This window comes from Talpa europaea, assembly GCF_964194135.1.
Source record: "Talpa europaea genome assembly, chromosome: 1".
NCBI classification, from domain to species: domain Eukaryota; kingdom Metazoa; phylum Chordata; class Mammalia; order Eulipotyphla; family Talpidae; genus Talpa; species Talpa europaea.
Genome location: NC_140073.1, coordinates 115342581 through 115355655, shown reverse-complemented (window position 1 = coordinate 115355655; position 13075 = coordinate 115342581). Strand labels below are relative to the sequence as shown.

Here is a 13075-nt window from a genome sequence, read left to right as displayed (position 1 = left end):
AAACCAAAACAACTTACTCCTTCCTGGCTTGCACCAGTGCTGACATGTGCTAGATGACAAATCTTTGACTCACAAAATTGAATAGGATTATCTAAGGGTTCAGACGTCTCACCTGTTTTTAGAGATTAACAAACACCTGTTTGTAACCATTTTTTGTTTACTCAGATTCTATATTAACTTTCCATATTAAAGCATTCTTGAGATTTCTGAATTCCTCACACTTTAGCAACTAATAAATAAAATTCACTTTCAATACTTAAACTAAATAATCTCATAGAGATGGCTGTAGTCATCATCCATTTCATGTGATGGAACCACTAGTCATGCCTCCTATTATGTTCTTCTTTGAGCTCATTGCTTCTTTGGTAACAAATTATTTTTATAAAAATTAAATAAATGAATGAATGCATTTTATAGCTCTTGATAAATAATTTCTGTGGTTCTAATATGCACACAATACATATTATCTAGTTCTAATTGGAATACCAGAAAAACAGACTATCTTTAATAATTGTAAATACATAAATGTGATATTTTAGATTTGGGGACTAATTGTGTGTTTGATGCACAGATTGCCAAATATTCTGAAAAAAATTAAGGTATACTTTACATGAAAACTGCTACAGGGTCAACATTATTCTTTTCTTATCTTAGCACTGATGCTAAACTAAAATGCGGCTTAGCAAAGATTTCCAATTAATGAAAAGCTGGAGAAAAACTCCTGTTCCATATTTTACTGCCTGTTCCATACTGGAAGATGCTAAGCGTTAGTATAGATTGTTTGATCTCATAATCAGCTTTATGTGATCAGCCTTGTAATGGAAATAGAATTTGTATTCTAGGTACACCTGAACTACTAACGCGCTCTCTCTTCTCTCTCTCTTTCCCTCTCCCCCCCAATCTCTCCCCCCCAATCCCCCTCGCCCCTGTGTGTGTGTGTGTGTGTGTGTGTGTAACTTTAGCACTAACCTAGCTTTCTCTTTGGTCATCTATTTCACAGATTTCTTCATGTTTTAAGTGTTTGGAAAATCTTGAGATTTTGTAGGCAAGACAACCTATACTAGAGAAAGACAGAGGAAATGCCCACCATTCTGAATAGGCTGTAGGATTCATTTATCAGGTTTAAAATAATTCCCCCTGTTGACAGGGCTGTATGACTTTAGATTACTCAAGCAGGGCAGTGGGGAACAATGGAAAGAGTATAGACTTAGAAATAATGGAAACTTTGTGCAAATTTTGCCTCTTCCCTTTACTATATATTACTGAATAAGCTACTTAACTTTTGCTCATCTCTGCAGTTATGACATCATACCTGTGATAGAGTTGTTGAGAGAAGTATAGACAATGTTCGATATTTTATTGCCTAGAAAATTGTCTAGCATGTAATGGACTCTTAAAAATTAGCAACTATGATATGATCATGAGAATAATATTGGTAGGATTTGAAAGTGAAAACACAAGTTTCTTCCTTTAATTGGGATAAGGAATCTGTATCCAGGGACCCTATGTAACCAGGCATGTGTCAACTTATATTTTTAAAAAATATACAGCTTCTTTCAAGTCCTTTAATATTTGTTTTTTTAATACTGTGTAAGGTGTACATTATAAATCAAGTCTGAATGAGTGTGACCATACCATTAGCCATTTATTATATGAGTAGAATATTAATATCTTCTTCATGAATTTTCTGGATACAGATTTTCAGCAATTGTACAAAACTGTTTTTGCATTGTCTTTTTTATTAAAAAATTAATTCTATACATGCTGTTTAATATCTTCATGTGGGTCTATGTAACTATATTCAGATTTATACTCTTATCTAGGAAAGAAGATTTATATTCTAAAAGAATGCATGCTTTATAGAGTGCATGGGAATCTATTTTGATTCTTCTTTGTTAGGAATTTTGAATTATTTCCTTCTGCCATACAATCTGTTGAACTATTGTTTTTATGATTTGCAGGAATTATTTTGTTTTTTTTTCCTCTTAAGCATATAGAGGTTGAAATGAAGGAAAATTGATCATATTAGTTTAAGACATGAGATGAATTTATACAAAGAGAAGTTGAATTAGCTGAAATTCAAAAGGTTAAAGAATTATTCCTTAATTTTTACTCACATATCTGATCATTTGAAATTTGGTCTCTCTTTTTTTTTTTTTTTTTTTTTTTACCTAGGTTACTTGTTGGTTTCAGGAAGCCATAAAGGACTTACAGGAACAAGGTTTAGGCTCATCACTTTCAGACAATGAGGATCTAATACACAAGCATGAAGAACTGACAATAAAAGCAAAGGTAAGACACGTTTAAAAATAATTGAAAAATGCATGGATTTCTCTTGAATATGCCTTAATGGGCAATTTAGAGGAGAACTAAAATTTTTCTTTGAATAATGCACTGTTTGCATAAAGAGGAATTCTAATAGTATTAATTAATATCAATGCCCACTGACTGGTCTCCCGGAATAATAATGAACAAACAAAAAAAATCTTCAACAAGTACATCTTTCTTTGATTATTGTATCAGGCACTATATAATATATAAGATATGCATTGTCCAAATTATCACAAAACTGCTAAAGGACAGGCAGTACTTTCATTATTTTATAGATCAAAACAAGCAAAAAACAGAGCTTACAGATGCAAAGTAACTTTAGCAAGTTTAATAAATCTTGTAAGTGGTAGAGTTATAATTTGAATAGGGCTTATCTAACTCCATTGCCCAAGCTCTTAAATATTATACTTTGCTAACTTTCTAAAAAAACTTTTTTCTCCACTGAGTTGTCATTACACTATCATATTTATGAATTTTAGGTAGTTTTCTCATTGTTCTCATTTATATTTCCCTTGTTCCTTAACTTGCTTAAAATTTCTTTGTTTTGCAAAATGTGGTAACTGCTAGTGAGGTAACTACTTGTATGTGTGTGGGGGCATGAACAGTGGAACCATGAAGTGTGGAGAGCAATATGAGCAGAGCAGTTTAATAGCAGTACACCTCTTCATTATGTCTTGGTCTTTGGAAATTGATTCCTTTGTACGTGTGGGTCTATAAATATTTTCCAAAATACTTTACAAGTCCTTCATTTTGATCAACAAGAAAACAAAATTCCATTTGTAGTAATAGACTGAGGTGGGGACAGTTCAACACCAAGACTTAGAAAAGGAAATTAAAATAGTCCCAGTTAGTTTTGCATTAAAAAGAATAAATTTAACCAAGGAGGTAAAAGATGAAAATTATAAGATATTGATAAAAGAAATTGAAGAAGACATAAATAAATGAAAAGATCTGTGCTCATAGATTAGAAGAATTAGTTTCGTTGAAATGTCCATGTTACCGAAAGGCATCTATAGAGTTGATGTAATCCCTATCAAAATTCCCATGATATTTTTTAACAGAAATAGAGTAAATAAATTCTGAAATTTGTATGGAACTAGCCCCAAATAATCAAAACTACTTGAGAAAAAAGAACAAAGTTATAAACATTAGGTTCCCTAGTCTAAAAATATATTATAAAAAGATAGTAATCAAACAGTATGATATTGGCGTATAAATAGACACATATATCAATGGAACAGAATAGAAAGAGAAGAAATAAACTCAAGTCTATGTGGTCAATTATGACAGTATGACAAAGGAGTCAAGAAAATAGAGAAAGGTTAGTCTCTTCAGTAAATGCTGTTGGGGAAACGGGATAATAACATGCAAAAAAATGAAATTATACACATAATAAATCATAAATGATTTACCATGATAAATCACACACAAAAGTTAAGTCCAAATAGATAAAAAATCTGAATGTAAGACTTGAAGCCATACAATTTCTGGAATAAAATACAGGCAATAAACTCATTGACAGCAGTCTTGGCAGGATTTTTTTGTTTATTTTTAAAAATTTATTTCATTTATTTATAGATACAAGAACTGGGATCTAGGCCAGAGGTTCTGGGGGTGAGAAGATTCACCAGAGACAGAATGGGGTGCAGAACAGGCGTGTACACTGCTGGGGAGCAGTGTACTCTGCTAAGGGGAGCAGCGGGCGAGACAGGAGAGGTCTGCTGCACCATGTGGGTCAGCTCCCTGGCAGGGGATGGCACTCATGCTGCAGTGGCTGCTGACAGCTTGGACAGCTTGATAGTGCTGAGACTTTAATTCCTGTGCCACCAAGGAGGCCCCATGCCAATGATTTTTTTAATGATTTTTTACATCAAAAGCTAAGGTTTAGAAAAGCAAAATATACAAGTGGGGCTATATCAAGCCAAAAACCTGCACAGCAAAGGAAATCATCAAGATAAAAAGGCAACGTACTGAATGGGTAAACATATTTGCAGGTCATTTATCTGATAAAGGATTACTATCTAAACCTCTCTGTGTCTCTGTCTCATATATATATGTCTATACACACACACACACACACACACACACACACGAGCTCAGACACCTTTAACAAAAATTCTAAACAATTCAATTATAAAATGGTCAGAGGATCTGAATAGACATTTTTTTCCAAAGAAGATATATATAGATGACTAACCAGTGCAGGAAAAGATGCTCGGCACAATTAATTTATCAAGGAAATGCAAATCAAAACCACAGTGAAATATCATGTCAAACCCATTAGAATGATTTTCATCAAAATAAAAACAACAGGGGCCTCCCTGGTGGCTTAGTGGTTGAGCTCTGGGCTGCAAGGCTGCCTGCAGCCTCTGCAGTGCTGGTTTGTTCCCAGGCCGCCAGCGAGGGTCCCACAAAAAAAAAAAAAACAAAACCCAGCAACAACAAAACCTAAAACACCTTTTCAGAGTTGGCTCAAAGGAGTGGGACTGTGCTGGAGAAATATAATTTATTAAAAGTACAAAGAGTATTTTGCACATCTTGGTAGTCCCAGCACCCAAGACAGTGCCTGGTATAAAAAGTATGTTAGATTTGCAACTATTTATTTTCATTGTGAAGAGGAAAGAAACATTCTTACAATTTCTCTCTGTAGTTCTCTGGTCATTGGGCAATCAGTTAACCTTTTACTTATATATACCTCCTGTCTTCCTCCCTCCAATTCATCTTTGCTTCCATCTGTCTTCAGAGTACAGTTATACAAACTCCTTAATTCATTAAAATTTCTAAAATAAGCCTCTCAGTTTGTTTTAATTATTTTCCTTTCATTTTGTCTTCCCTTCACATTTACATTCTCACAGGCCCCTATTCTAATAGCATCAATATATGTCCTTAGATATATTCCCATTCCTAAAATCCATAGTTACATATTTTCAATTTGCATAAATGGTATTAAATGATATAATTCATTGTGTCTATACCCACAATGCTGCTTGCATCTATTTTACATAGTTCTTTGTGTTCTTCATTAGGATAATTCCTACATGCAGTATAACTTTAGAAAGTCCTATTTTATAGATATTGATGTTCTGCTTCTATTATTCAGAATTTTAACTTCTTCCCATTACTTTATCCTTCCTAATACCTGATCTTCCCGTCTACTGACTCTTTTATTGTCCTTATGCTATTTAGTCCTTCTGCTGTGTTCATTTCAGCTAAGGCATTTTTTTATGCCATACTCTTATACTAATTCTTTTTCAAAACTATTTTTTCCTGTTTCATCTATCAAATGACCTTCCTTACATGTTAAGGTATATTTATTAATATATTAATTTTTTTGCTCTTTCCAATGCATTTATTCTCTTTCCTCTGACTTAGGTATTTTGATGTGTTGTTTATGCACATCAAATGTTAGTTTTTATTGTGAGTTAATATTCCCTTGGGATATCAGTAACTTTGGTAAAAAATTAGAGGTGTGAGAGCCAGTTTTATACTTTGCCCCCTTTTGAGTTGGGAGGGTGTCCCTGAGTGCAGAGAGATTCTCTTACTGTAATTTGGGTTTAACATTCCTGGTTTCCCCCCCTCTCCGCAGCCCAGACACATACAAAGAAGTGGGGGGGCACCTTTAATTCTACTTTGTTTCAAGATTCTTTTCCCTAGCTTGTACTGTACTCATTTGTTAAGGAACTGGAGAGGGCACACTAAGAAGCAGGTCAGGTTCAGGCAGCTTACCTCTGATTTATTAACATTCACTGGTCAGAATCCAGTTCTATTCTGATGTTTCTTCCTATGGCTGGTACTGAGCTGGGACTACTGTTTTCAAACCTGAAAATGTGTGTCAACAAGCAATGACCAGGCAGCTGGAGAGACCGAGTATCACACCAGGAAAGTGCTCCCTTGACAAGTTTTCTGTTGATGCCATCTGCCCTTTTTCTATCCAGACAACCAAGTACCCCTGACACTGACAGCCAACTACCTGGGCTCTTCAAGGAAGGTTCTCTTATATATACACTTCACTCTCACTTTGTTAGCTTTTATAGTAAGCACCAGGTACATAATTTATGGGCTCTAATGCCAGATGAAAATGTACAGACCTTTCTTAAAAAAATCATCGCAATTTCAAAATAGTAACACTAGAGTATGAAACCAAGCCTGGTGCCTCTATAAAGCCAGAACCCCGTGTGGTAACCTTAGTCTTTTTTCCATGAGGCCAGTCCAATTTATAGTATTAGGGTTGCTGGGACTCTCTAGCCACCTCTGCTGGTTAAACATTTCTTCTAGCCACTTTTATTAATCTTTTCCTACTAAGATTAGAACATTTTCTAAAATCAAGATTAAAACGTTGGGCCTCCCTGGTGGCGCAGTGGGTTGAGCACTGCCTTGTGAAACTGTCCAGAGCCTCTGCAGCATGGGTTCGATTCTCAGCTGGCCTGGAGAAACCCACAGGGTGTGACAGACCTCTCCTGCCTCACCCGCTGCTCTTCTCAGAGTGTCTTCAGTTCATCTGCCTGTTCTGCTCCCCACTCTGTCGCTGGTGAATTCTCTCACCCTCCTGCGCCTCTGACCTTTACCCCAGTTCTTCTATAAATAAATAAAAAAACTTTTAAAAAAGGTTATGGGCCTTCCCGGTAGCGCAGCGGTTGAGCGCTGGGTTGCGAAGCTGCCGGCTGCCTCTGCAGTGCCGGTTCGATCCCCGGCTGTTCCCAGGCCACCGAAGGAGGGTCCCACATGGCGCGCAGACCTCTCCTGCCGCCCGCTGCTCCCCTCAGCAGTGTACCTCATTCCTTCTGCCTGCTCTGCTCCCCGCTCTGGCTCTGGTGAATTCTCTCACCCTCCCGTGCTTCTGACTGTGCCCAGTGCTTGTATAAATCAATTAATCAATCAATCTTGTATAAATAAATAAATCTTTAAAAAAATAAATAAAAAAGGTTATAATGCTATAATGAGTTTCATCTACATGGGAAATAAAACAGCTTCAAATTTTATTGTATGTAATAATTTTATTGTATGTAATTTTATTGCTATGTAACCATGGGTACACTTGATTTCTATGGGCTTCATCTTCTTTACTTATGAGTTGTAACAATTTAATTAAAAAAAATTATAAAAACACCCACATATTGGGGCCTCTCTGGTGGCACAGGTGGTTGAGCGTAGCTCTGTGAAACTGTCCACAGCCTCTGCAGTGCCGGTTCTATCCCTGCCGGTTGCGGAGCAACACACGTGGCACAGCAGACCTCTCCTGGCTTGCCCGCTGCTTCCCTCAGCAGTGTATATCAGTTAGTCTGCCTGTTCTGTTCCCTGCTTTGTCTCTGGTGAATCCTCTCACCCTCCTGCACATCTGGCCTGTACCCCGGTTCTTATATGAATAAATCTTTAAAAAAGAAAGCACCCACATATTAGTAGTGGCTCCCCAAATGTTCCCTTTTAATCCATGATGTAAACTTTTAAATAGTTTTCATCTCTGTTTTTTTCAGTAATCTTATTCCTTGCTTTTAGAGAAGAAACCCAATTTTATACATCCTTAAACAGGAACCAACATTTTTGACTTTTGTTTATGTGTGAGTATGAGAAGAAGGGGGTTGTACCTTTCAAAGAAGATTTAGCATAGAAGTAAGACCTCAAGCTGGGGTTTCATTAGTGAAAATTCCTATGAATAATCTGGTAATACTGAGAAAGTAGTATCTTCTTCCCACTGCTAAATAGAATAGCAGCGAGCAGTTCTGTATTGCTTGTCAGTCTACACAGAAAGTTCTTTCTAAATAAACTTTGAAAATGCCTCTATCTTTTCTTACCAGCATACATTCAAGTAAGATATGGCAATTTTCATACCTTTTAATAAGTTTCATACCTTTTAATTTTCATACCTAATAATAAGTGATATCTTATTCAAAATGTGTTAAAATTATTCAATTAAAGAATTTTTAATGTAACTTTTGAATGAGTTACTATATTAAATTACACCTTTTCTTAATATGAAAAGGTACTTTCCTTTTACATATGTAACAGATAAAGAAGTAGCAGGCATATGTGATTATAAACTATCTTTTGATTATGAACCCTAAATTAATGTTTGGTTGTGTCCTGTATCAACTGAAGTCATCAAGGTTTGAATTCAATCTTTGGAGTTCAGAGTTAACTGTAGAATGTACTAAAATAATTTGAAAACCAACACTTCCTCCTTTTCTCCTTTGAGGAGATATTACAAATTCTTTCTTCTGCACATCAGAAAAAATGTTCATATAAGAGTTTTCTTCAGGAACAAACCTATACTTCTGCTGAAAGGGAAAGTTTCCCCTTCCAATTTGGATACAGTGAGTGGGAGCCTGCAAATTAACTGATAATAGATTAATAGGAGTAACTGCAAGTTTTATTTTCACATGTGCCCCCGGGAGCTTCTAGTAAATAGAAAACTCATGGAATACCCTGACATTTAGATTTATATATATCAACTTAACAAAAAGGGGAGGGCACAAGGGTCCTAATCAGAGATACAGACAATTTTATTGGGCTTTTTGTTTGATCAAATGGGATATGCAGTGGAAGTTTCCCTATGGGAGGGTTTATGGTGGCAGAATTTGTATTTCCTGGTACTAAGGATCTTCTTTCAATCAGAAAACTCCCTAGGAGGGGCATCAATGGAAGCTTTACTTGGGAGCTGCTTAAGTTCAGGTAATATTTCTTTCCGTGCCTGTTGATTGTTCAGATGCTTTAGTTTAAAGTAATTTTCACACCACATAGTAGGCTATTAATTCCTACTTCTATAATTTGAACCCTTTATTCAGTTCATGTCCTCTTTTAACTTTGGTGTGCACATTAGACTCATGTGGAGGGCTTTAAAAAAATATCGAAGTCTGGATCTCATGTCCAGAGATGCCCTACAATTTTTTGGGGGGCATTAGAATTTTTTTTTTTAATTATTGACAATCTTAAAATGTTGGCATTTAAATAAAAAAAAGAAATCCAGATTCCCTGTTTCTTCTAAAAAATGCAAAGAGCTGGCAAAATCAGCTCACCTTTCTACAGACATACTGGCTGTAGCCCAGTAATAGCTGTTGTTTCCTTTAGAAAAGGCATGTGCACACCAGTTTGCACAATCGCCATCAATCCTCATTACTACTCCCTTCTTTGCTTCACTCATTCTCATTGTGTGCCTGCCCCAGTAAGTCTTTGAGTTTGAGACCCAATGGGTAATGGGATACCACTCAAATGGAGTAGTAGTTTCAAGGAATCTTCATTTTGGAAGATGACCTTGAAAACAATAAGAGTGATAAGAATAGGGAAGGGATTATGTTGAAGACAGAAAAATCACTTAGGAAACTATTGTACTTTGAATGATAATGACTTTCCATGCTGGACATCATGTCTTTTGAGATGGAAGTTATTAATCCACATTTTAAAGACTTAGAGAAGAAGAGGAGACTAGCCTTTTGTGGCTCCCAGACTATAGCAGTTAGAAGTCTTTAGAAAAGCAGAATCCAGATTCTACCCACCAAACCTACTGTGTCATCATCTGCATTTTAACAAATTTCATCCAGAGGATTTGTGTTGGTGTTAAAGTTCAAGGAGGCACTAACATATTTTTCCCATATAGTTCTTTTATATCCACATTCTCCTTAATTTTCATAGATGACTATGTATTGTTTTAAAGGCCTCGATTAACAATAATATTAAAACTTCTATTAGAGAAATGACTGAAAATGGTCCATAGATACATCATCTTCAATGTTTTAATATAGTAGAATTCACAACTCTCAATTTCAAGATTAAAACCATCTTCCATGATTCATGTCCTTCCATTGATTTAGGTCTTTAATATTTTTCAATAAAATGAAGACAGAGGAATTGAAATGCACTATTGCAGGTGTCTACTGTTTGGAGAATCACTTAATTTCTGCCTTGAGACATTTCAGATTTGGACCCCACTTTATTTTTTAAAATGAAACATTATAAAAGAAACACATTCTGCTTCTAAAACACATTCTGTTTTAGAATTTCCAATGTGTGGGTTTTGTACCTCCTTGGTTAAATTTATTCCTAAGTATTTCTTATGATGCTATCATAGACAAAATTATCTTATTAACTGTCTTTTCAGATTATTGGTTGATGGCTTATAGAAATATAACTGGTTTTTGCGTGTTGATCCTGTACCCTGTTAACTTGCTGAATTCAATTATTAGCTCCAATATATTTTAGGATTCTGTAGGTTTTTCTATATATAAGATTATAGCATCTGCATATTTCACTTTCCATATTCTTTTCTCATTTGTCTCTTGTGCATCTAATTATAGACATTCCTTCATTATATTCTAGAACAGAGCTTCTCAAACTGTGGTGTAATCATGAATTACCTGGGGATCTCTGCATTTCTAACAAGTTCCAGTGTAATGTTGATATTGTTGGTTTCTGGACCACCCTTCAGTTAGTAAAAGTTATGAAAGAAAGAACTACAGAAAAGCAGAGTTGCTATTGGTGATTGTAAGAACTCAGAAAATACAAGTGTAAATAAATCTTTGAGTCTCTCAAGGTGTGGACTTGATGTGTTAACTTAGAATTTGCTTTTTGTTGTTATTGTTTTTGCCTTTATTCCTAAAACCATTACTTATGTAATTAAAGTTTAAAAGACAAGTATTTAAATTTTCTGATTGCTCCTTTTAAAGAATAGGAATATTCCTCAGAAATAGCACTTATGTGCTATTTAGTAGAAAAAGAGCTACTTATATGTCTCTCGGTGGTTGAGTATGTGTAGCAATATCCAGAGTTCATATAATCATAGTTTACCCAAATACTTTTCAAGTGTTTCACAAGCATTGTTGAGCTATTTTCTTCTCATGTGGCACATACTAACCTGTATAAAGAAGTTGACTATTCTGCTACTTGAATTCCATTACATTCCAAACTCCTTCACTGAAGGTATGTGGGGGGAAAAAAGATAAACCACTAGAAAACATATTGCTTCAGTAAATCAGCTCACATTATCTCTGATGATTGTAAAGAAAATCTATAAAATGAAGCAGAATGTGTTTCTTTTATAATGTTTCATTTAATTTAACAAATAAAGTGGGGTCCGAATCTGGAATGTCTCAAGGCAGAAATTAAGTGATTCTCCAAACAGTAGACACCTGCAATAGTGCATTTCAATTCCTCTGTCTTCATTTTACTGAATAATTCGTTTTACTTGTCTGATTTTTTAATGAACTCTCCAATTAAAAGCAGATGTCATCTCTCACAGAACATAAATTAGGAACAATTTCATTACTAACAGGCAAAATATGTATAAATAGTATTGAATATGCCTACAAGCATTGGGAAAATCTACAAAATAATTTGACTTTCACATTGTGGCCTTAATTTGTAGATCAATTTAAAGTTTAGTGAACTATATGCTTTCAATTCCAAGGGAAATTTGGTTTAGAAAGTCTCACAGAAATGTTTGTGCCCATCTAAGAAGGAGATGAGTTAAGAAAACAAAGAAAAAAAATTGTACTCTTTGATCGCTAGGTTTAAAACTACCTGCTGTCACTTCACTTATAGAATTTTCACCAGCTCATTAAGTTTAAATGCTTAGAAAAAGCTTTTCTCTTTGGTTTCTTAGTTGACTTCTACAAAATTTCCTCAGTCATATTCTTTTATTCTTCCTTTTTGGTCATTTGTCAGCCCTTATGTAAAATTTTCCATGAAGCTTGACTTTTTATAGTTGCTATTATTACAACTTGAGGTAATACTAGCATCATCATAACAGTGCAATTGAGTCTACTTGAAGTGGACACCTGAAAAGACTTTTTTTTTTAACATTCAAAGTAGTCATATCTTAAATCTCTACAGCCTTTCTGTGTGACTCCAGCATCCATTTGGTGATGTTCTAATCGTTGTTTAGATTTCCTTGATGTTCTTTATCCCAAAGACTGTCACTTCAACTTCCCACTCTGTGGTAAGCAATGTTTTCGAGGCATCACCAGAAACTGCTCTCATCAAACCCACTTCCCTTTCACCTTTTCCTTGTTTCCCTCCTTGTACTATTCAGCGTGGACCACTAGGGCTATTTGTAAATAAACCCATCACCTATTTTTTCTGTTTTTCATGCTTCTGAAAGAAGATGAGACAATTTGTAATTGTTCTGATTAGATCTATTTTAGAATTACATACTGTCAGTAAACTTACAGTTTCTTTGTCATTATTCCCTGTTCCATTTCCCATAACAAACAGTACAAAATTTTCATGCTTTCTTTTATTTAATTTGTTTCATTTTTAAATTGTGGGTTTTTTTAATTGAGGTAATGTTCATTTACAGCACTGTATATAATTTCGATGTATAGATTACACCTCTTCAAATGTACGTTACCACACCATACTTACCACCAAAGCACCCATAGTCCTTCATGGTAGTCCCTTGTGACCCCTGTCCTTTGTCTCCCATTCCACATCCTCCCCCTCAGCTAGCCTCAGTTCTACAATCAAATTTCTTAAGTTTGTTTTGGTTCAAGTTCTTCTTTTCCTTTCTTTCTTTATATTTTCATATATGAGTGAAATCATTCTGTATTTGTCTTTCTCCTTCTGATTTATATAGCATAATTCCCTCCATCTCCATCCATGTTATTCAAAATAGCAAGATTTCATCTTTTCTTTTGATAGCTGAGTACTATTATATTGTGTATATATACTACATCTTTATCTACTCATTTATCCTTGGCAGATAGGTTTCCATACTTGTTCTTTTTAAATACCCAACCAGGCTTTACCTACCTCAGAG

General features: G+C 35.1%; 1 protein-coding gene across 1 annotated transcript in view; it reads left to right on the top strand.

Annotated features, from left to right (window-relative positions):
* CCDC141 (coiled-coil domain containing 141) overlaps nt 1–13075 on the top strand; it is a gene marked incomplete at both ends in the record, with an annotated part of 197454 nt that overhangs the window by 56367 nt on the left and 128012 nt on the right. Inside the window, one exon of the mRNA XM_084258924.1 lies at nt 2176–2292. Coding sequence (XP_084115050.1) covers nt 2176–2292 — 117 coding nt within the window. The remainder of the gene's footprint in view (nt 1–2175; nt 2293–13075) is intronic.